This window comes from Crotalus tigris, unplaced genomic scaffold, assembly GCF_016545835.1.
Source record: "Crotalus tigris isolate CLP2741 ecotype Arizona unplaced genomic scaffold, ASM1654583v1 scf7180000018371.15429387391:27106975, whole genome shotgun sequence".
NCBI lineage: Eukaryota > Metazoa > Chordata > Lepidosauria > Squamata > Viperidae > Crotalus > Crotalus tigris.
The window spans coordinates 19,113,429-19,139,515 of NW_024096970.1; the positions used below are offsets into that span (position 1 = coordinate 19,113,429).

General features: G+C 35.1%; 1 protein-coding gene and 1 non-coding gene across 2 annotated transcripts in view; one reads left to right on the plus strand and one right to left on the minus strand.

Moving 5' to 3' along the window:
- The window catches only part of SPTLC2 (serine palmitoyltransferase long chain base subunit 2), a 79,963-nt gene that overhangs the window by 2,138 nt on the left and 51,738 nt on the right, over window positions 1–26,087 (plus strand). The window contains exons 2-4 of the mRNA XM_039351607.1: window positions 13,481–13,675; window positions 22,116–22,270; window positions 25,812–25,960. Of these exons, the coding sequence (XP_039207541.1) occupies window positions 13,481–13,675; window positions 22,116–22,270; window positions 25,812–25,960 (499 nt within the window). The remainder of the gene's footprint in view (window positions 1–13,480; window positions 13,676–22,115; window positions 22,271–25,811; window positions 25,961–26,087) is intronic.
- On the minus strand, window positions 7,000–7,106 carry LOC120311887. The gene has a single exon (XR_005557754.1). It is a non-coding gene; the product is annotated as a U6 spliceosomal RNA (small nuclear RNA).

Sequence of the window (26,087 nt, forward strand, 5' to 3'; positions counted from 1 at the left end):
TGGGCCCTCATTTTACTGACCTTGGAAGGATGGAAGTCTGAGTCAATGTTGAGCTGGTCAGGGTCGAACTGGCAGTGGGCATAGTTAACCTGCAATACTGCATTCTAACCACTGTGTTACCACAGTTCTATACCCTGAGGTTTCTTTTGCCTCAACTCTGTTGGCATTTTGTAAATTCTTGATGACCTGAATGTTTCCCCATGGCAGGGGACCCATAGCTTAGAAAAGCTTATTGTAGTTTTCTTTGGCATGATATGATTTATAGAGCCACCCAGAATCATGAGTGGAAGATGGATGGTTATATAAATTGATAAGTAGTAAATAAGAAAAATTGATTTTATTTCAGCAGGATATAGATATAATAAAAATAGATTGAAGAAACTCCCTTGGAAGTTGGTAGATTTTCTTTTGTGGAGGTATTTAAACATAAGATGGGTAGTCATCTATTTGGGGATTCCTGTATTGAGAAAGAAATTAAACAAATGCTCTCCAAGGTCCATTCCAACCTTTTTCTTCTATTATTTAAGTGAGACAACCAAAACTATTCGGAAAAACAATCATAATAAACACTGTAAACATTTTAACTCCACTTCTCTATCCATTGCATTTTGTTTACATTGTACAGACAATGAAAATAGCCAAAGTTGGAAGAAATTTATTTCCACAGTCCAGTCAATCATCTAATCTTCATGATACAGATCAAATTACTACACTTATCCAAGATCAAATGATTACTATAGATACATGTATTCTTAATTGGTCTTGGAAGTTTCCAAAACATGGATCACCTTAATTTAACCACTTTTATTCCTTTCAAAGCTATATATTAACAAACCATTAAATAGATAACATCATCCCAGTTGACTGCTCCCTGTTGGATTGACTTCTGTAATTGTAGATTTTTTAGTTGTGCAGTTATTGTTTATCTAACTGACTTTTCCCCAGGAGCCAATGGCACTCAGTTTAAGTCTCATAATAATAAGTCTGTGGCCCAAAAGTCTAAGATCCATGATAGATAAAAACTTGATAATTCTAAGAAAAATCATTTCAAAAGTGATCTCGTTGAGATTACACTATTGATGTAAAATGGCAAGGAAATAACAGACAATAGAGAGAAAGCAGAACTGTTTAGTTCATTTTGCATCTGTCTTCATGCAAAAATGCAGCTCAGCGTATCAAAAATCCATAAAAGATACACTAGAAATGTAAATTAAAATAAACAAGAAAAACCTGTCCATTCTAGATAGATTCAAATCACTGGGTCCTAACGGATTACATCCCAGAGTTCTGAAGGAACTGGCAGTATGATATCAGAAACAATGTACCATATCTTTCAAAGTTCTTAGAGTACTGGGAACTATCTGAGGAGTGGAAAAGAGTTGATGTGATTCCCATCTTCAAAAAGAAAAGAAAAAACACCCAGAAACTACAGACCATCAATACCTGGGAAGATCCTGGAAAAGATACAACAAATCTGCAAGCAAAGTTATAACCAATATGTATTTGTCAAAAACAAATCATGCCAAACAAATCTTATTCCTTTCTTTGACAAAGTGACTGAAGTAGCGAAATGCTGTGGATATAGTATACTTGGATTTCAGTAAAACATTTGACAAACTAGGCAAGCTAATTTGTAACTGCTGACAGACTGTACTCAACATGTAGTCCTTAACAGAACTACATCCACATGGAGGGAATTAAGCAGCAGAGTACCCTAAGGTTCCATTTTAGGCCCAGGACTCTTCAATATCTTTATAGATGATCTAGACAAGGGAATAGAAGGGGAACTCACCAATTTGCAGATGACACTTAAGCTGTCAAGAATAGCCAATACCCCAGAAGAAGGACTCAAAATCCAAATGGATCTCAACAGACTTGAACACTAGCCCCAATCTTAACAAAATAAAATTCAATGTAGAGAAAAGTAAGGTTTTACTCTTAGGCAAGAAAAACCAATTGTACAGTTATAGATTAGGTGAAACCTGGCTCAATAGCAGTCTTGGTGGACAAGCACTTAAATATGAGCCAGCAGTGCCTGAATTTTGATCACATGACTATGGAGATGCTGCAACAATTGTATGTATAAAAAACAGTCATTAGTCGCTTTTTTTCAGTGCCATTGTAACTTCAAGTGGTCACTAGATGTATGGTTGTAAACCAAGGAGTACCTGTAAACTTGGGTTTCTAATCTGCTGTCATTTTCATGTTTGATGGTATTACAGATATTGTCGCAGGATGGAAGCAGTTCCTAGTAAGGCCGCCTTTTGCAATTGACTAATGGCAAATTAGTCAATGCCAGTGGTGTTCAAGTGGTGCTCCAGTTGTTTTGGGATTGCACCCAAGGTGCAATTGGTACTACCCTTGCTTGCCTTTGCTACAGTCTTTCTATTTCTATTTGTAGGTCTTTGTATTTTGTTATCTTCTCCAGTTCTTTCTCATCTATTTTGCTGTCTCTAGGCACTGCCACATCCACTATCCAGATTTTTTTTGTCTTTCTTATCGACAATTGTTAAGTCCGGGGTGTTATGTTGCAGGTGCTTGTCTGTTTGAATTCTGAAGTCCCAGAGCAGTTTAACTTTATCATTTTCTATGATTTTCTCTATTTTATGATCCCATCAGTTCTTGCTTATAGGCAAATGATATTTCTTGCAGATCTTCCAGTGCACCATTGTTGCTACTTTGTCATGCCACTGCTTGTAGTCGTCTGTGCGATCTTCTTGCAGCAGCTTACCAGGAGGTCCACTGTTTCTTCAGCTTCTTTGCATAGGCATCACTTATTGTCTGTTGCTGTCTTCTCAATTTTGACTTTGTATGCATTTGTTCTTAAGGCTTGGTCTTGTGCAGGCAGAATTAGTCCCTTGGTCTCTTTCTTCAATTTTCCTGCTCTTAGCCATTGCCAGGTTTTATTATTATCTGCTTTCCCAGCTATTTTTTTCATGTATTGGCCATGTAGTGCTTTGTCTTCCCATGCCTCTATTCTGTTCTTCATTTGGTCTTTCTTGTAGGCCAGTTTGGTCTCTCCAGTAGTTAGTAAGCCGTCCTGATATACTAATTTCAGTGCATCTTCATCATTGTTCTTCAGATATTCTTCCAAAGCCATTTTTTCTTCTTCAACCATCTGATGTACTTGTAGCATTCCACGTCCACCTATTTGCCTTGGTAGATAGAGTCTGTCAATAATGTATTATTATTACTATTACTATTATTCTCAATCATCGCACAGTCAGCCAGATGTTCAGACTGGATTTGGTATTTTGTCTACCTATCGAGTCCTTACCCAGGACCTGGGATAGGCAGATGTGGATGTTTGATGGTATTACAGGTATCGTCGCAGGATGGAAGCAGTTCCTAATAAGGCTGCCTTTTGCAATTGACTAATAGCGAATTTGTCAATGCCAATGGTGTTCAAGGGGTGCTCCAGTTGTTTTGGGATTGCACCCAAGGAGCCTATGACTATTGGTACTACCCTTGCTTGCTTTGCCACAGTCTTTTTATTTCTATTTGTAGGTCTTTGTATTTTGTTATCTTCTCCAGTTCTTTCTCGTCTATTCTGCTGTCTCCAGGCACTGCCACATCCACTATCCAGACTTTTTTGTCTTTCTTATCGACAATTGTTAAGTCTGGGGTGTTATGTTGCAGGTGCTTGTATGTTTGAATTCTGAAGTCCCAGAGCAGTTTAATTTTATCATTTTCTATGACTTTCTCTATTTTTTTTTTTTAATTGAAATTTTTCAAAAATTTTACAAATAAACATCCCCCCCCTCCCAAACCACCCCACCCTCCCCCCCCCCGACTTCCCAGAACTGAATATAGGATTATTTAACAAATTTTAAAAAATAACGTTTACAATTTATAAGATAATTAATAAAAATAATAAAGGTCATAATAATAATATATATAATAATATATGTAATAATAATATGCATAACATAAGCTTTAAAATGAATAATATATACTAAGAAAGAGAGAAAAAAAAGGGAAAAGAAAAGAGAGAGAGAAAGAAAAAAAAAAGTAGACGAAAAATAGAACATATATATAAAATATATATATATATATATATATATAAGTAATAATACATAAAGAGAAAAGGAAGAAAGAAAAAAAGAAAAAACAATCATTACAAGTTATAAAAAAGCTAAATGATATTTTTCCATATCCAAATTATATTGTATGAAATTTATCCATTTTTCCCATACTGCAAAGAATTTCTCTTGAGATTGCTCCTTTAAAAAAGCCGAAATCTTTGCCATTTCTGCCAGATACGAAACTTTGTGAAACCACTCTTGCAAAGTAGGCAAGGATTCCTTCTTCCAATATTGCCCTATTAACAGCCTAGCGGCTGTAATCAATTTTAACATCAATATAACCTCCTTAGCATCACAATCAGTAACAATACCTAATAAAAATAATTGCGGAGTAAATTTTACCCTCCGTTTAAAAATTCTTTGGATATTCCACCATCTCTTAATCCAAAAAGCTTTTATATGCTTACACGTCCACCAAGTATGATAATAAGTAGCATCCAAATGTCCACATCTCCAGCATTTCGGCTGCAGATTAGGGTACATAATGGACATTTTCTTTGGATCAAGGTGCCCTCTATAAAACATCTTATAAAAATTCTCTCTTAAATTTTGCGCTTGTGTGAATTTAACATTTCTTATCCAAATAAGTTCCCAGGTATCCATTGAAATCGTTTCACCAATATTCTGTGCCAATTTAATCATACAATCTTTAACTAATTCAGGTTCTGAGTCCAATTCCACTAAAACCCCATAAACTCTCTTAATATGGGTTGGCCTTTGATCTCTTACTTGTTTTAAAAGAACTTCATCTTCTCTGAGCCAGCCCATTTTACAATCCATCTTCCATCTGTCCACTATTTGTCTGTATTGGAACCATGAATAAGTTAAATTTTCGTGCGTTAATTCTTCCAAAGATTTTAACTGCCAATCTTGGCCATCCCATCTAAGTAACTGTGCATAAGAGACCATGTCCATATTAACCCCTTTCCTTATGCCTTCTATGGCATGCCAAGGTATAGCCCATAATGGTATTTTGAAGTCACTTTTATAATACTTTCTCCACACTCTAAGCAAAGAGATTCTTATAATATGAGACTTAAAAACCCAATCCACTTTTTTATTAAATATTAAATAGGCATGCCATCCAAAAAGTAAGTCCCAACCTTCCAAATGAAGTATTTCTATATTTGTTAAATTCACCCAGTCGCTGATCAATGTTAATACTACAGCATCATAATACAATTTCATATTTGGTACCTTGAGTCCTCCTCTCTCACGAAAATCTTGCATTATTTTAAGTTTCACCCTTGGTTTTTTTCCCTGCCCAAACAAATTTATTAATACCTTTTTGCCATTCATCTAAATTACGTTCATTCTTTAAAATAGGTAACATTTGAAACAAAAAAATAAACTTTGGCAGGACATTCATCTTGATAACTGCAATTCTACCCATAAGGGATAACTGTAGATTGTTCCAGTTTTTTAAATCCTTCTGTACCTCCATCCACAGCTTTTCATAATTATTTTTATACAGTTTTGCATTGGAAGCAGATAATGTGACCCCCAAATATTTTACCTTATCAACAATTTCAAAATCTGTTAAGTTAACTAAAACCTGTTTATCACCATTAGTCATATTTTTAGCTAATATTTTGGTCTTATTATTATTAATTTTAAAACCAGAAACACGTCCATATTGTTGAATCAATTGTAATAATTTTACCACCGAACAGGTAGGTTGAGACAAAGTAACAACCAAGTCATCTGCAAAGGCTCTTAATTTATATTCTTTTTTATTAATTTCTATTCCTTTTATTTCTTGAGACTCCCGAATTTTAATCAACAAAATTTCCAATGTTAAAACAAACAATAACAGAGATAACGGGCATCCCTGTCTTGTTCCTTTTTCTATTACAAAAGCCTCTGACAGACCCCCATTTACAATAAGTTGAGCAGTCTGTTTTTGATATATATTAGATAATACTTGTAATATATTTTGTCCAAAATTCATCTCCTTAATTAAACATATCATAAACTGCCAATTCACTTGGTCAAAGGCTTTTTCAGCATCCAAAAATATCAGGCCTGCAGAGACTTGGTTATTCTTTTCTAGATACTCTAATAAGTTAATAATTTGTCTAACATTTTTCATATACCTTCCAGTTATAAAACCCGATTGATCCTTATGTATAAACTGCTGCAAGATCCCCATAAGCCTATTAGCTAAGATTTTTGCAAAGATTTTATAATCCACGTTTAAAAGAGATATAGGCCTGTAATTTTTAGGCAATGTAAGATCTTGATTGTCTTTTGGAATCAATGATATAAATGCATTACGCCAAGATGGAGGGATCTCTAAACCCTGTAATAGGTTATTAAACAATTCACACAATGGTTGAGTCATCTCTTCTACTAAAGTTTTATAATAGAAAGATGTCAACCCATCCGTACCCGGCGCTTTGCCCAATTTCAGTTGTTTAATAGCTGTAATAATTTCTTCTTTAGTAATTAAACCATTAATCTCTTTTTCCTGATCTTCTGTTAATTTAGGAAAGTTAACTTTACCTAAATAATTGTTTATGTCTGTAGTTTGAATATTAGCACTCTTGTATAATTTTTGGTAGTATTCTAAAAAGGATTTCTTAATCAATTCTTTCTGATAGACCAATTTACCATTATAATTTATTTTATCTATATTCCTCTGTTTCTGTTTCTTTCTTAACTGATAAGCCAACCATCTCCCTGGTTTATTAGCATTACAAAATGTATTTTGTTTCATAAATAGTAAATTGGTTGCAACTTGATCAGCCATCAACATGTTAAATTGTGTTTTTAACAGTTTTAAAGCTCCTTTCACCTTTTCATCTAAAGGATTTGAAATTAAAAGTTTCTCTTTTAATTTAATCTCCTCTTCTAAATCTTTACGTTTCTGAGTCTGTTTCTGTCTATGCAAGTTATTCATTTTTATCAAGATAAAAATATGGAACGCTTCACGAATTTGCGTGTCATCCTTGCGCAGGGGCCATGCTAATCTTCTCTGTATCGTTCCAATTTTAGTATATGTGCTGCCGAAGCGAGCACACTTTCTCTATTTTATGATCCCACCAGTTTTTGCTTACAGGCAAATGATATTTTTTGCAGATCTTCCAATGCACCATTGTTGCTACTTTGTCATGTCGCTGCTTGTAATCAGTCTGTGCAATCTTCTTGCAACAGCTTACCAAGTGGTCCACTGTTTCTTCAGCTTCTTTGCATAGGCGGCACTTACTGTCTGTTGCTGTCTTCTCAATTTTGACTTTGTATGCATTTGTCCTTAAGGCTTGGTCTTGTGCAGCCAGAATTAATCCCTCGGTCTCTTTCTTCAATTTTCCTGCTCTTAGCCATTGCCAGGTCTTGTTATTATCTGCTTTCCCAGCTATTTTTTTCATGTATTGGCCATGTAGTGCTTTGTCTTCCCATGCCTCTATTCTGTTCTTCATTTGGTCTTTCTTGTAGGCCAGTTTGGTCTCTCCAGTAGTCAGTAAGCCTTCCTGATATACTAATTTCAGTGCATCTTCATCATTGTTCTTCAGATATTCTTCCAAAGCCATTTTTTCTTCTTCAACCATCTGATGTACTTGTAGCATTCCACGCCCACCTATTTGCCTTGGTAGATAAAGTCTATCAATGTCACTGCGTGGATGAAGGGCGTGATTCATTGTCATTATTTTTCTGGTCTGCCTATCCATTGCTTTAGTTCTGCTTGAGTCCAGTCCACTATTCCAGCTGTGTATCTAATGACTGGGATTGCCCAGGTGTTGATTGCCTTTATGGTATTTACCTCCATTGAGTTGGATTTTAAGATCTTCTTCACTCTCTTGATGTATTCACCTCTAATCTTTTTCTTGACTTCAGTGTGCTTGATGTTGTCAGCTTGAAGGATACCCAAGTATTTGTAGTATTCTTCCTCATCCAGACTCTTAATGTTATTTTCGTGGGGCATCTTGATTCCTTCAGTTTTCACTATTTTTCCTTGTTTGATAGTAAGTGTGGCACATTTGTCCAAGCCAAACTCCATTACAATATCTTAGCTATATATACGGACAGTGTTGAGCAGCGATTCTATTTCAGATGATGTTTTTCCATACAGCTTCAGATCATCCATGTAAAGGAGGTGGGATAGTCTAGCAGATGTTTTTGATGTTTGATAACCATGTCCTGAGTTATTCAGTATTGTTGACAGAGGAAACAGTGCAATAACAAATAGTAATGGTGATAATGAATCTCCTTGAAATATTCCTCTCTTGATATTAACCTCTCCCAGCTTTTCACCATTGATCTGCAACTGTGTCTTCCATTGTGCCATCGATTTTTGCACAAATTTTCTGATGTTTCTACTTACTCCTGTTATTTCTAGGCACTTGATTATCCAGTCATGTGGCAGAGAGTCAAAATGCCTTTTTGTAGTCAATCCATGCCACATTCAGGTTGGTCTTCCTTCTCTTGCAGTTTTCCAAGATCATTTTGTCTATTAGGAGTTGATCTTTTGTTCCTCTGCTATTGGGGCGGTTTCCTTTCTGCTCAGGTGGAAAGAGATTGTTTTCAACTAGATGCTGTTGTACTGCATCAGCTACACACACCAGTTAGTAATTTGAAAGTTGTTGGTAAGCAGGTAATTGGCCTGTAGTTACCTGGTGTTGCCCCTTTTGCTGGATTTTTCATTATTAGGTAGGTTTTCCCAGTTGTTAGCCACTTTTCAATTTCTCCTCCTTGTAGTATATTGTTGAACTGTTTGGCAATGAGTGGGTGTATAACAGTTAGATGTTTCAACCAAAACCCATGCAGTTCATCTTCACCTGGTGCTGACCAATTTTTGATTTTCTTTGCTCTTTTTTCTACCATTTTTGTTGTTATTACTAGTTCTTTCATTTCAACTTCTGTTTTATTTGCATCCACCTCTTTTAACCAAGCCGCATCCTTGTTGTATTTCTTTGGGTTATCCCATATCTGCTTCCAGAACTGCACTGTTTCTTCCTTGTCAGGTACTGACTGATTCCTTGCAGTTTCTCCATTGATGGATTGGTAGAAACGTTTCTGATTGGATTGAAATTGGAGGTTCTGCCTATAGTTTGCAATTCGAGCTTCATATCTACTGATTTTCCTGGCTATAGCTGTTATTTGTTGCTTTATTATTTCCAGTGCTTCCTTGATCTTCCTTGTTTCTAAGTGGTATTTCTTGATTAGGTATTCTTTGGTCTTCTTGTTCTTCAGCTTCTTTTCTTTCATCTGTTCTAGCTTGCTTGCATGTGATCTTAACTTGCTGATCTTATTTTCTAGTCTAACCTTCCATTTTTCTGGTGCACTGTTTGTTTGTTTTTCTTTTTTGTTGATTTTACATCCCAGGTATTCTGTTATAACTGCAGCTGTGCTGTACATTAATTGGTTTGTTTCTTGCAGTGAATTGGTGCTTATACTTGCTATTGCAGTATTTGCATCTTTTAATGCTTGTGCTAGCTGTTTCTTTGGAACAAGCTTCAATGCAGGCAGCCTTATTCTGTTGTTTTTGTGCTGTTCTAGATGCTCAATTATTCTTTGTTTCAATTCTTTTATTTCTTTAGTTAGAGGGTTTTGTTCTTCCTGAGGAAGAGGTGCCTGGTTTCCAAATGAGAACAGTTGTATATCTCTGCTGGATTCCTTCACTGCCAACTCCCCCTGGTTTGCCTCTACATTCTGAATTACTTCTTGTAAGGCTTTGATTTCTTTGCCCTGGGTAAACCTTTGCAGTTCGTCTAATTCTGTTTCTGTAAATACTTTATTTCGTGTTATAAATCGGCGTTGATCTGCTAGTCTCTGTTCTGTTATTTCTGATTCTGGATGTTGTTCTTTCCAGAATTGGTGCATTCGTTTTAGATATCCTCGTCTTGTTGGACTTGATCTGTAGTAACAGATCATTATTTCTTTGTTTTCCATCACTGTGTATCTGCGACGGGTAAACACCTTTTCTTCCAGTAGTTCTGCAGCTGCTGGCCCTGGTTGCTCAGCCAACAGTCCTGAGTCCTGTAACCCATTTTTCACCAGATATCCAGGAACTCCAATATCTAGTGCGGACCTTGTTAACCCGGGCGACGTCCGAGCCGGTATGGCATTCTGAAATTTACGTCTCACCATATTTTTTATGGGAGAGACACTCTTTGTCTGACTCCTCTGATGAGACCTGTCCAGTATGGTTGAACCTCTGGCATAGCTCTCATCTTCCTCAGAGTACACAAGCCCCACAACCACGTCAAGGTAGTGCCTCACTGGGGGTACTATTATTATTATTATTATTATTATTATTATTATTATTATTATTATTTTCTTGTTTTTTCCTTGTTTCACTCAAAAATGATAAATCTATACTGGGAAAGATTAATTACATACAGAAATAATCTATTTTTTCCTGAAAAAAGAGAATGTTATTTTAAAAAGCAACATTTACCATGACTAGTAGATATACAAAGACAGATTATGAATTATCCTGTGACAATAATGGAAATTTTAAAAGTTATAAAACGATCAAACCAGAAAAGCACCAGGTCCAGATGGACTCTCAGGAACTGTTACTGATGTTTTGAAAATGAGCGTTCATAACTCTTTTATATAATGAATTATATCGTACAAAATGCTGATGCCAGAATCATGGAAAGAATTGCATTGCATTAATACCCAAAGAGGGACAAGACTTAAACCTAACTAAAAAATGTAGATATATATCACTGAATAGTGACTATAAGATATTTAGAATGATATTTGCTGATAGACTGAAAACAGTTCTACAATAATGTATTCATCGTGACCAATGTGAATTCTTACCAAAAGATACCTGAAAGATAATGGAAGGAAATTATAGAATACCTGGAAAAATACAACAAAAAGCAAGCAGTATTAATTTTCTTCGGTACAGAGAAAGCTTTTGACATTCTTAATTAGTCTTCCTTGTTTAAAGTTCTATGAACTATGGTTTTGGTGAGAACTTTATAACATGGATAAAATCAATATATACCTCACAGAAAGAACAAATTATTGTAAATATAAATTTAACGATAAGGTGGGTTACAAATGTTATATATAGTATACAAATGCAGCAGTGGGAAAACATGTGAACCAAGGAGTTGAAATTTACACTGTTACAATCTGAAAGAGAATCTCTATAAAATAATGTATAGATAGTATTTATCACCAGGCAAATTGAAAGATATGTAATGGAACTTCTAACACACTGGAAATGTAAACATCAAGAAGGGACTCTTTATCACTTTTGGTGGACTTAATAATTACTGGACTGAAATACAGATATTAAAATTTTTTGAAGATCAGAATACAGTTCAGACCAGAGACATTTCTTTTAGAACTGGTGGACAAAAGTTTGAAAAATTGCATGGTACTTTGTCCTCATATATGATAATAGCAGCAAGACTTCTATAAGTCCAATGTTGGATGGATTCAATGATACCTACAATGGAAGAGTGGTTGGTAAAGTTGATGGAGCTGAATGGGATGAATAAACTGATGAGTGATTAGAGAAAAGATGTTAGCTAAATTTAATACCAATTTGAAGAACTTTTTGGATTTTCTGCACATTATAGAAAAAATGAAAAAATGATAATATAATAACAACAACATGGATTTGAATATTAGTGACGTATATATGTATATTATAAACATGGGGTTACATTATAATTTTAGTGGAAGAACTCAAGTTTTATTTTTAGCTGCTCTAAAAGAAGTTGGAAGTCATTTGTTTTTATATATTTTTGTTCCTATACTTTTATTTTACTGCTCCTCTATCTGCTATTTCTCTCTATTTTCTAACTTCTATTTTCTCTCTTGGCTATTAGTTTTCTGTTAGTTTTTTATTTTTTAAAAGCTTAAACTATATTTAAAAAAGAAGTAACCTTTACAATCACCCAGGGAACAAAACGGTTAATTTCTTAATATCTATTGTTAATAATACAAGCCTCTAGCTTGTGCAAGATTTAATTTTTTACCCAGTTTTCAAATCAATGTTAAGCAAGCTGGGTAAAAAGATAAAAGCAATTTACCAGATTTTCTACAAATCTCTAATAATATTGAGCTAATAAATCTATTAAAAAAATAATATTCAACAGGAAAGCCACGCAGTTCATACGTGCTCTTCTAGATTGAAGCATTTGGAGTATCAGAACCTGAGTTTAATGTTGATCAGGTAGATTTGTATAGAAGTAAAAGTCTATACGGTCCCATGCTGTTTATTATACTAGTACTTTGCTCTTAGAAACCGTAAGTTTTATATCCTATACAAAGTACAATCATAACTTGGTGGTTGCCTATGGCTACTAAAATGTAATGATTTTCTTAGTAACCAGAGTTTTGCATTAATATCTCTCAAAGTCCCTTTCTTTCCACTTCCTGAATTTAATGCTACATAAAGAGCTTTACAACTGTTATGTAACCTGGCAGCTGTCTCTCAATGTTGTCCATCAGTATAATGGAAATTCTGTTATTGCTTTTAATCATGATCTGCTCAAGGTGTTGATGCTGCTGCTTTAGTTTTTAATACGGTACTTGATGTCCACTATTCATGTTAGTGAATAGGCATTGGAAAGCCAGAATTCTGACAAAACAATTTTATTTTGCAATTCTTCACTCTCAGAAGGATACAATTTACTCATCATTCCCAGAATTAACAAAATATCAACTCATGGGGCTTGCTTTTGTTTAAAATCCTGCTGGATTAATGTTTCAGAGAATCATTGTTATGGATTGAAAACCAATCAGACAATTAAATAATATGATTTTTGAAGGAGTAGTTATTTTCCTTACTATATTAGGTAGTTGCATTAATATAATTCCAAGATTAATATTCTAGTAATAGTATCTAAATATATTAAAGATTTATATACTATTGGAAACCCTAAAACTATGGAGATTTTAGTTTTGGGGAGAATATGAAAATAAATCAGATGTCATTTATGAAAATTAATTGAAAGTTCTGACAACCCTGTAAATTCCTCTAATTCCTTAATATGGCTGGCTGAACAAGAAGCATTTGAGAGAATCAAAGTTATACTATGTATAAATAGAGTTAAAAGATACATCTTATATGCCACTTTCATCCAAAAATCTGATTACTAAATTTAAATATTGCCAACACTTCTATAGCTATAGTGAATAGTAAAAATGATAAAAGGCAGCCCTATTTGGTACCTTTGGGTTTAATTGGTTCATAAATATTTTCAAATTATCTTATGAAAAGCAACCCCAAATTTGAATTTAATTAATATTTGTTTTAAAATTAATTTACAGAGTTAAAATGTGATTATTAGCTAATGGGATATTAGGTCCTGAGGTATAATAAGCAAAACATAATACTAACTCTATTTGTCTCTAGGTAGAATAAGAGCTCAAAGAAAATTGATTACTCCCATATTTTTCTTACATTTTATTGTTTCCTCCAGATTCATCCTGTTACACACAATGGAGATTTATATAAGAGACCTTTCAATGAAACTTTTGAAGAAACACCAATGCTGGTTGCTGTGCTGACTTACGTAGGTTATGGTGTGCTCACCCTTTTTGGATATCTTCGAGACTTTCTACGGCAATGGAAAATTGAGAAATGCCATAATGCAACAGAAAGAGATGAACAGAAGGTAATGTTTTTATTTAGAGGCAAAGTAGTAGTTTAATATGCTTGCAGTGAAATGGATGCAAATGTTAGAGTAGGCAATATTGTTTTCCAAGTATAATTTTCAATCTGCACTAGTCAGCATTAAAACATGAACTGAAGCATGCTTAATTAACTGTAGTTCAACATATTTTAAATTAGTTAAATCATGGTTTGTGATGCTTTAGGTTCCTCCTCTTGTCCTCTGAAAGTATTCTAAATCAGACAGTACTGCCCAATATCAGCATGTGAATTACAGCATATTATTGCTATTGGCTGCCAGCTAAGATGTACTTACCTTTTTGGGCAGATCTTGGAAGAGGTAAAAATAATATATTCTTGGGTAGCTTATTCAGAGAGAGATTCCTTTTTATTGCTTCTCTAATATGCATTTGTTTTTTCATGTTTCTTAAAAATAAAGTGCCTTATGTATCATTGTGATGTAAACAACAAAGAAAAGAAAAAAAATGCTGGAATTATTTATCATAAAACTCTTCCCTATAAATTTGACCATATTGGAAAAAGTTATATTTCTTTGCTTCTCTATTGAAAATATATATATAATGCTGACTACATATATATAAAACGCTGAAATAGTATAGGTTCTTCTGAAATGGTATAGGTTCTTCTCCTGCTTAAGCAGGGGGCTGGACTAGAAGATCTCCAAGGTCCCTTCTAGTTCTATTCTATTCTATTAAAAAAACATCCAGCAATCCACTAGTATAAAACACCTATCCTTCCATCATTGTATAAGAAGTCTTTTAGGCATAATTCATATGCAAAGAGCCCAAAATGTTGTATTTTGATGTTCCAGTAGAGGAAGTTCTAGCCAAGGAGACCTTTACATCCTTGACAAGTAGCAATTTCTCTGAAATTTTGTTAGCAGTTTGTCAGTTTTAGCCCAACATGTGGTAATAGTTAAGACAAGCAAAAAAACACATTAATATTCCAGTTTTTGAACTGTATTTCCAACCACAAGGTAACTGCAACTAACTATTCCCAGAGATGTTGGATAAAACAATATTTTAGCTCCATTCTAAGAATAAAACTAACTTGTTTCTGATTTTTAGAGCAGGTTTTAAATATAGGATATTTGAACTCATTATTCCAATGGTCACATAATTATCATCTACCACCTTTAGGGAATAACTGAAATGTATAAATTTGACCTATTGTTGCTTGATTAATAAAGCTTATTGGGAATGTTAAGTTAGCTGTAATTTATAGCAGAATATATTTCTGAAATATTACCAAACTCTAGTAATTGTGGCAAATAGTATACTGGTAGAAGGGTAAGTAGTGGATGGCAAATTTGTACCAAAACAGAATTGTAATTGTTATATGTGCAGGGCTACATATGATTTAGTTTTCTTTTTCTAGATTATTAAACTCTGCCTTGTGGTATATGGTCAAAAGTGGTATGAGTATTTTGTGGTTTGTAAAGGGTACAGTTGTTTAAGAACCATTCAAAATTATAATGGTCTTGGATATGGTGTTTTATAGCCCATAAAAGACTTCTGGATGTTGTAAAATGTCACACTACCCCCCTTCATGGTCACATCACTGCATTTCTGGTGATTGGCAACTGGTTTGCATATATGACCAGTTGCTAAGCACCCTGCAAACAGGCAGTTGCCTTTTGCAATCTTCTTGCTGACTTCCCCAAAAAAGTCACTTGGGAAAGCCAGCAGGAAAAGTTGCAAGCAGAGCAGGCAGAGAGGAGAGAAATTCTTTGGTGGGCTGCAGGAATGGAACTAAAATTCTGAAGACAACTACGTAGCACCTTGCTTAACTACTGATTCACTCAATGACCAAGATTCTTGTCCCAATTGTGGTTACAAATCGATGACTTCCTGTATTTCTCTTTCAGTTTTGAATGTGATGTAAACTATGATGTTGTTGTGAGCTGCTTAGAATTATGACATGAGATGGGCAGCCATAGTTCTGGAAATAAATAAATGTACCCTCTTTCCCCGTCAGCAGGCTTAGATTGTCACAGAGACATCCTCAATAAACATGCATAAGACAGAGGTGTTATCTTTTGCAAAGACATAAGCAGATTCCTCTAACCCTTTACTCTCTTAGAACGGAAGATAGAGAAAAGTCTTGGGGGTTTTTTTGTAATGCAAGAGTTACCGGTAGTAATTAAAGTCAGGAAAAAGACTTGGCTTTCCTCCTCAGTAACTTCAATCCTCAGATAGTGGGTAGTTCAAGAATAATAGAGGCAGAAGGAAAATATTTCAGATAATGATTATTTTGGAAAATATGGGTTTAAAAATTAATTAGGAATTCCACATTGAGTTTTTTAGGCAAACCTCATTCCTTCAATTTCATTATTTCTGTTATGGCTTAAAAATAGAAAAAGGAACAAGTAAGTTACCTGATGATCCTGGAGGAAGGAGGAGGAAGAGACAAACAGAAACCAAATTATTGCTTTTTTCGGGTTTGAAAGCAGCCAGTATACAGACACAATAAAAGTAATTGTTTATGGTACATGGTGCTAGCATCTGTGGGGGTGGGGAAGGTTAGAGTGTCTTGTAGTAGAATGGAATTTAGAAGTGCTTGGGCAGCCTATAGTGTTACTAGATGCTACATTCCAACTTTAAAGGTCACAATATGTTTCCTGTATCATCCCTACATGACATTTCTGGGGATAAATAACCCATAATCTTGCTGAAACGGGGGCTGTTTTGCATTCTTCTAGCCAGGAGCCCAGTGATCTCTGGAACTGTGCCTACCAATGAAAGATACTTTATTGTGTGTATCTCAAAATGATTTGATTTAGGTAGGCATTTTTTCCAGAAAAGTACAGCATATTTTGCAGGATTGGAAGGACAAGAGCTGGATCAGTCTGCCATGCTCAGCCTATCATTGCAATTTTCATAGGTTTATGTTTCTGTCCATGAACTTCTTTTGGTTTGGAGGTATTTGGTGGAAGCTATATTATAGAGAAGGGTTGGAGACTTGACCAAGAACAAATCCTGGTACATTGCAACTCTGAAGGGCAAGTCACCAACTTCTCTTGTTTGACTCTGCAGCAGCAAGTAACATGTAGTGGAATGTTCAATGGACAATTGTGTGGGATACATTAGGATATATTAGGAATGTTGATGTTTGATATTAGCTTTATTTTGTGTCTGCTTCACACTAAGAAAGAATTGTTTCATTTGTATGACAAAGGTATAGTATAAACTATATCTCCAATTTGTTTATGAAGGCTTTGTAGCCAACCAGTAGCACCTGTTTTGTTTATGTTTTTAATATTATTAACTATAGAATTTTTCTGAATTAGCTAGCCTTAAAAACCAATACATAAAACTTGTGATCTGACCAGCACAGATGTATTTTTTTCTCTTTTAAATCATGAAGAAACAGTTACTTTTTTTTTACCCCTCAGCAGCATTGTTTCCATTTTATATGTAAAAATAGGCAGTACTTTGTTTAAATGAAGTTTTGTTTTATTTTTATTTTATTTATATTTATAATTTATAGTTGTGATTTATAACTCAACTCAACTCAAAATTGACTCTGGGCAGCTGACTCAGTTGTAAGATTGATTTATCTCCTGGGATGGAGGCTAAAATCTCTATATAGTTCACAGTTAAGGGGCTGGATTATTGAAATCATTATTGAAGTACAAGTTATGAAACCACTGTTTTCACTCACCGGGAATTGAGGGGACAATGCTAGGTGAAGCTCATCTGAAAGAGAGGTAGCAGCAGGGGAAACTATTAAACTTCTATCTCAGAACGGGGTATGAGAATCTAAAGGGCCTTCAGCAGATATTATTTTAGACTGCCAGCCTTTTATCCTATAGACTCAATCATTTTGCTACAATATATGATGATGTATGTCTTAAATCAGTGACAGGGAACTAAAACCTGCTTAGGTGGATTGATGATGCTATTGATGATGCTATAGTCATTGAGATGATCTTCAAGAAACAATTCAGTGACAGTTACAAAAACAAAAATGTCTTTTATACTCATGGAAATGAAGAAAGTATAAAATACCCAAATTGTTTTCACCCTTACTGTCTGGAGTATAAAAGAGAGGGTATCTATCTATCTATCTATCTATCTATCTATCTATCTATCTATCTATCTATCTATCTATCTATCTATCATGGCCTAACTCATACATAGGTATCTGTGTGTTTGTTTATTTGTTTAACAAATTTATATCGCTGCCCAACTCATACATAAGTGTCTCCAGATGGAATACACAGTCAGCACAATAAAGTTTAATTCCAGTCAAACTTATGGAGTCTGTTTTCTGACTTGAACTGATATCAATATCAGAATCTTCATATTCTTTTTTAAAAGAGACTCAGAATCTTATCTGTCATGCTACAAATGATGTCAAGCCTTCAGGGCACCCTACTGTCCATGGAATATCTTGCTGCGGTATTACTGTAATATCAACAAAGGGATTTACAAATAATACTTAAAAAGCCACATTGCAATTAACAGAGCATTTAGGAGAAGAGTCATCTAAGCTAGCTGCCTAGGCACTTTGAGCTGGTCCTAAAACACAGTGCACCCTCCCAATTGACAATAAAAGATATATGGAATTCTTGCCATTCTATGTGAACTACTTCTTTCCTTGTTTCTATTATGGTGGATACTTATTTGCTACAAATGCATAATCTGGATGTGTATAAGAATGTTACTGTGAGCTGGTCTTATATTACCACACATCACACCCTTACAATTGATAATAAAAAATCACATATAATTCTTGCTACTCTTTATGACTGCTTCCTAGCACATTCCATTGTACTAGGGATTGATTGGTGAAAAATGAATAGTATAGATATATACTGGGAGCAAGAAACAATTTCTTTGCCATCCCCAAAATGTTAACAACATCAGTTGCAACCTTCCCATTCTCAGCTTCCATGCCTGTGAAGCTTCTTGACTTCTACCCTTCCTCCTACCAAGGAAAACAGGCTTTGCACGTGTTTGGGGATGAGGAATCAACTACATTGCTTCCACATTGAAACTGAGAGCCCAAATGCCAGTAGAGAGGCAATAACCTATCTACTGCCTTCTTGAAGGAATTTCTGGGTGACAACTTGAAAAAAGAGCTTAACTACCCTTCTAAATCTCCATATTCACATCCTACATTTTTAATTTCTAAGGGAAATGGTTCTGATAAAATTACACAGCTATAAAGTCCTAAAGCATGTGATCATTAGGGACATTTATCTGGTGCCTCACGTGTACATCCTCCAGAACAACTTTCTTTTCATAGACTTGGATTTGAGAAGCACAATTTGATTAGGATGAAAAAAGGACATGAATATTTTAGCATTGGGCACACGTACCAAATTTGAATACATAGTAATGCTTTTAGCTTGGTAAATATCAGGCTGCTCTCCAGATTCATGAATGAAATATTTTCTAATTTTTTGACAAATATGTAGTGGTACTTAGAAATGCAGTGAATTTTTGGGATGTAAGTGCATGATACCCCTTGCCTTCTAATCTTGATTCAGAAGATCTTAAACTCAAACCTATAATTGAGGGAGGGCAGATCCCAGAAAAAATGAATGCCAAGTACTGAGAAAAAATTGTGTGTCTATGTGAAGTTGAGGCACTAAGTAATTAGAGCATAGATAAAAAAGGAATTTTGTTGTTAATTGCGAAGTCGTGTCCGACCCATCGCGACCCCATGGACAACGTTCCTCCAGGTCTTCCTGTCCTCTACCATCTTCTGGAGACCATTTAAGTTCTCACCTACTGCTTCAGTGACTCCATCCAGCCATCTCATTCTCTGTCGTCCCATTCTTCTATTGCCCTCAATCTTTCCCAGCATTAGGCCCTTTTCCAGTGAGTCCTTCCTTCTCATTAGGTGGCCAAAGTATTTGAGTTTCAACTTCAGGATCTGGCCTTCTAAAGAGCAGTCGGGGTTGATCTCTTCTAGGACTGACCGGTTTGAACGCCTTGCAGTCCAAGAGACTCGCAGGAGTCTTCTCCAGCACCATAGTTCAAAGGCCTCAATTCTTTGTCGCTCAGCCTTTCTTATGGTCCAACTTTCACAGCCATACATTGCAACTGGGAAAACCATGGCCTGGACTATACGCACTTTTGTTGGCAGGGTGATGTCTCTGCTTTTTAGTATGCTGTCTAGATTTGCCATAGCTTTCCTCCCCAGGAGCAAGCGTCTTTTAATTTCTTGGCTGCAGTCCCCATCTGAGGTGATCTTTGAACCCAGAAAAATAAAATCTGTCACTACCTCCATTTCTTCCCCATCTATTTGCCAGGAATTGAGAGGGCCGGATGCCATGATTTTGGTTTTCTTAATGTTGAGTTTCAAGCCTACTTTTGCACTCTCCTTCTTCACCCGCATCAAGAGGCTCTTTAGTTCCTCTTCACTTTCTGCCATTAGAGTGGTATCATCTGCATATCTTAGGTTGTTGATATTTCTCCCGGCAATCTTAATTCCAACGTTTGATTCATCTAGCCCTGCCTTTCTCATGATGTGCTCTGCATATAAGTTAAATAGGCAGGGCGACAGTATACAGCCTTGCCGGACTCCTTTTCCAATTTTGAACCAATCAGTGGTTCCGTGTCCAGTTCTCACTGTTGCTTCTTGACCCGCATATAAGTTTCTCAAGAGACAAATGAGATGGTCTGGTACTCCCATCTCTTTAAGAACTTGCCACAATTTGTTGTGATCCACACAATCAAAGGCTTTTGCATAGTCAATGAAGCAGAAGTAGATGTTTTTCTGGAACTCCCTAGCTTTCTCCATGATCCAGCGTATGTTGGCAATTTGATCTCTAGTTCCTCTGCCTCTTCGAAATCCTGCCTGTACTTCTGGTAGTTCTCGATCCACATACTGCTGGAGTCTAGCTTGTAGGATTTTAAGCATAACTTTACTAGCATGTGAAATGAGTGCAATGGTGCGATAGTTTGAACATTCTTTGGCATTGCCTTTCTTTGGAATTGGAATGTAAACTGACCTTTTCCAATCCTGTGGCCACTGTTGAGTTTTCCAAATTTGCTGGCAAATTGAGTGTAGCACTTTTACTGCATCGTCTTTTAAGATTTTGAATAGCTCAGCTGGAATACTGTCACCTCCACTAGCTTTGTTGTTGCTCAGATTTTCTAAGGCCCATTTCACTTCACATTCTAGGATGTCTGGTTCGAGGTCAGTGACCATCTCATTGTGGTTATCTGGGACGTTAAGCTCATTCTTGTATAGTTCTTCTGTGTAGTTTTGCCATCTCTTCTTAATCTCTTCTGCCTCTGTTAGGTCCCTGCCATTTTGGTCCTTTATCATGCCCATCTTTGCATGAAACGTTCCCTTCATATCTCCAATTTTCTTGAAGAGATCTCTGGTCCTCCCTATTCTGTTGTTTTCTTCTATTTCTTTGCACTGTTCATTTAAGAAGGCATTCTTATCTCTTCTAGCTACTCTCTGGAATTCTGCATTCAATTGGGTGTATCTTTCTCTTTCCCTTGCCTTTCGCTTCCCTTCTTTCCTCAGCTATTTGCAAAGCTTCCTCAGACAGCCATTTTGCTTTCTTGCATTTCTTTTTCTTTGGGATGGTTTTAGTTGCTACCTCTTGTACAGTGTTGCAAACTTCCATCCATAGTTCTTCAGGCACTCTGTCTATCAGATCTAATTCCTTAAATCTATTTGTCAAAAAAGGAATAGGTCAGTGTATATAACCCAAGGATTCCATTGTGTCTGTATAATGCACAGAAAATGGGGAGCAAACAGAAAATAGTATTACAAGTCTTCACACAGGAATAACAATATGATCCATTAATATTATTGAAACTTGGTGGAATGAAAAAATAGATTAATTAAAAAGAATAGTCCAGGCAAAGAAGTGCTATTAAATGTGGAAAAAATGCACACATGTTGAGAACCAAGAATCTGAGCATTCAAGAGCATTTGACTAAACATATAAAAAAGGGCTGGTTTTGTTTTGTTTTTTTCATTTGAACTTAATTTTTTTATACAAGTTAAAATGAACAAAAGTGAATTGTGTTGCTAAAATTGGCTTTCAATGCTAGGAGTGTCAAGTAGCATTTTAAATATTGTATTGTGTGTGCATTTTAACTAGGCTTCACAAATTTGGTATGCTGCTGGAGGTAATCTAACAGATGACATATATCAAGTTGTATTTTCCAAGTAATAAAATGTTGAGAAAATCAATGCTGGAATGTCAAATTCTGTTTCAATATAAAGTGCAAGCCAAAGTATGTAGAAATGAGCTCTTACCTATTTAGCTAACTGTGAAAAAAAGCCTGTAAATAATTAATATTTGAAGCTTCTCAAAATAAGAGTCTTTGACTAATACATATTCAACTATTGAATGAGAATCTGGTAAATAGATCATCTATGGCTTCCAGATAATTTGCAAAGCTGACTTACCATTTATATTAATGCACTTCTCATGTTTTTAGGACTTCGTTCCTCTCTACCAAGATTTTGAGAATTTCTATACAAGGAATCTTTACATGCGCATTAGAGATAGCTGGAACAGACCAATTTGCAGTGTTCCAGGAGCAAAAATAGATATATTGGAACAAGTTTCTCATGATTACAATTGGACATTCAAGTGAGTAAAAAGTTTTCAAAAGTTCATAAGTAGCTAATCTTTAGAGAACTTGAACAATTGAACAGTTAGTTTTAGAGGTAGACTATATCCTCAGTTCAACTTTAGAACTTGCTGCAGATTTGGTGACATAATTTGCCCTTTCTTATGTTTCCTAGGGCCTCCTAAACAAAATTCGTACCTCATGGAGCAGCATATTCCACAATGTGCCTCCTTTCTAAGCTTTCTTCAGATGTGGGGAGGATCTTTAGCAAGTGCTTTTCAGTTTTGAACAAATAAGAGAGAGGTCATGCTAAGTCCCTGACTTATCTTGGGGCCATGTTTTATGAGTGGTAACCAACATTTTAAGTGGGCTTGAAAGCCTCATTTTATGTTTTGTAATTCTGCATTAATGAGTTTTCCTGACAAGTAGCAAACGGAAAAAGAAAAGAAAAAGCAAGGAAAAAACAAAAAAATGTAAGAAAAAGAAGTTAAGAAAAATGGAAAATAAAAAGGTATAAAGTGACTATCGATATTCTTCACAGCAATTATAAGTTCAGATATGTAACCTCTCTCTCAAGTTATATCATATTACTCTTCCTTCTATAATTTATCCTGTCTAATTGTAAAAACATAAATCACAAGTTCATTTTTTTCATTTTTATGCAAAAAGTCCATAAGATTGCTTCAAAACTGTCTTGAATGCATTTGGGTCAATATAAAAGGGGGGGAAAAAAATGAAATTACCATAGGTGTATACTACAGGCCACCCAACCAAACAGAGGAAATAGATGAACTTTTTGCTAGTCAGCTAAGGTATGTAGGAAGCACATCACAATAGTAATGGGGGACTGACATCAACTGGGAGACGAACTCTGCACCAAGTGGAAGATCAAACAGATTCCTTGCAAACCTAGCAGACAATTTTGTCTCCCAAAAAGTAGAGAAGGGAACGAGGGAATTAGCCATTTTGGATCTAATTCTCACTAACAGAGATGAAATGATAGAAGGTGTTGAAGCCACAGGAACCTTGGGAGGAAGTTGGAATATTGGAATATTGGAATTCAACATTATGGAAGCACAAGCAATAGAACACAGTCAAACTAGAGTCTCGGACTTTAAAAGAGCTAATTTCAATAAACTTAGAGAGGGCTTGATAGGATTCCATGGATGAGAATCCTCAAGGGGAAAACAACTCAAGAAGCTTGGGAAATTTTGAAAAGTGAGATAATAAAAGCCCAGTCCAGCACAATACCAACAAAGAGGAAAAATAACAGCTCTCAAAAGAAACCAGCATGGCTGCATAAAGAACTCTCTGATAAATTGGAAGATAAAAAGGACAAGTATAGAAAGTGGACAGAGGGGCACATAACTAAGTCAGAATATCAACTAATAGCCCGAGCCTGCAAAGATGAAGTGAGGAAAGCTAAGGCTCAAAATGAACTAAGGCTTGCGACCAAAGTCAAAAATAACAAAAAAAAGCTTCTTTCAACATGTAAAAAACAAGAAAAAAGTGAAGGAAATGATTGGTCCATTAGTGGGGGAAAGTGGCAAGAAGGTGACAAGCAACAGGGAGAAAGCAGAACTATTTAACTCTGTTTTTGCATCTGTCTTTACACAAAGGGAAAAAACAGACCAACCTACCAAAAATAATGCCATAAAAAACAGAATAGAAACACAAGTTAAGATAGGCAAGAAAATGATAAGTGAGCACCTGTCCAGCCTAAACGAGTTCAAATCACCAGGACCAGATGGTTTACACCCCAGGGTTCGCAAGGAACTGGCAGATGTGATCTCAGAACCATTGAACTATAATTTTTCAAAGATCCTGGAACACTGGGGAACTACCGGAGGATTGGAAAAGAGCTGATGTAGTTCCCATCTTCAAAAAAGGAAAAAAAAATGGACCCAGGAATTTACAGACCTATCATCCTGACCTCAATACCTTCCAACTTTATTACTACTACTACTATTATTATTATTATTATTATTATTATTATTATTATTATTATCATCATCATCATCATCATTATCATTATTATTATGGATCATCGCACAGTCAGCCAGATGTTCAGACTGGATTTGGCGTTTTGTCTACCTATCGAGTCCTTACCAAGGACCTGGGATAGGCAGATGTGGATGTTTGATGGTATTACAGATATCGTCGCAAGATGGAAGTAGTTCCTAGTAAGGCCGCCTTTTGCAATTGACTAATGGCAAATTTGTTATTATTATTAATAATAATTATTATTATTATTAATTATTATTATTAATTATTATTAAATGTAGATAATGGTTTTCCTCCAAAGAAATTAATTTATCAATTTCAGAAAAATCTGTCAACTTCACTAACCATTTCTCCATAGTGGGTAGTGCCAAACTTTTTTATCTTGGAAAAGTTTACATTACAATAATCTGTTGTGATGATATATTAAAATAATCTTCCCTGGCTTTTTTATAACTGCATGTCTACTAATCCTAAAAGGAAAAGTTCTGGCTTCAATAGAATATTTATCTTTAAAATCCTTTGTATCAAAGTATGTTTTTGGACTTTTTTTTAGCTTTATGACATGTCTACCAAGCATGATAATAATGAGAGTAATCTGGAACTTGAGCAAATCCACCAGTTTTCTAATAGATGTTCTGCTCTTTCAATTATTTATTTCTGCTATACAATCTTTGGAAGGACAAATACAATAGGAATGAATACTTTTTTAACAATTGAAAGATCTCCAATTTCTATTTGGAGTTGAAAATTATTTCTAGGTGGAATGGAATATCATATTTTTTTTCAGATTGGCCTATGTTTAAGTAATAAAAAGTTCTAGATGTGATAAGTAAGAAGACTGGCATTTGGGATCAATCTAATTGATCAGGAATAATTGTTTTATGATTTGGTGTTTAGTTAACATGCTTTTAGACTGCTTTAATATGCTTGTGTATTAATATACTTTTAGCACTGGACTTATTACAGCAGTTCACTGACTTTCAGAGTCACTTCCTTTAAGTTGATGGGGCATATCCTGCATGAGGAAGTGACAAATAAATGATAAGTCAAAATCCTTGTGAACAGGAACATTTTGAAATTAAAGAGAGATCCAGCTATTTTAAAATTGCTGATTGATCAGATTTAATTCTTAAGAAAGCTTTCATTTTTCAATCTGCACACTGGTATTGTACTCATTTTATTTGCTTAAAGCCAATTATATTAGAAATGTTTAAAAAACTATAATTAAAAATGCTTAATCTAATTGTGAAAAAAGACCAAGATTGCATAATTTGTCTTTGCTATTTCAACCTGGCCCTTAGTAGGTTTTGGACAAAAGGTACTGAAGATTTTAACTAGTTAGCTTTTATTACTAATGCCAGTAGCTTTTATCCACATCATATTATGTTATAATTTTGAAGGTCTTTGTTTTAAAAAGCAATTTTCAGCATAACATGGAGTCACTGCTTTCAGGAAATTGCTAGTGAACTAAAAACTAATAGCCCTAACTGATAGTTAATGTATTTGATACTGTTGGTGCTCTCCATATAAATATTTGTGTTTTTAATTAAAATGTAGGTATACAGGAAACATAATAAAAGATGTAATTAACATGGGATCCTACAACTATCTTGGATTTGCAGAAAACACTGGTGTTTGCAAAGATGCAGTGGCTAAAGTTCTCTCGCAATATGGATGTGGGGTATGCAGTACTAGGCAAGAGATGGGTAAGTTCAGACAAGCTTCTTCACCACAGACTTCGCAAAATGTATTGATGCACGTGCTTTCTTAATTCAGTTAAATAGAATTCTTCTAATAATTCCAATATTTTTTTATTCTTACCATAAAAGAAAT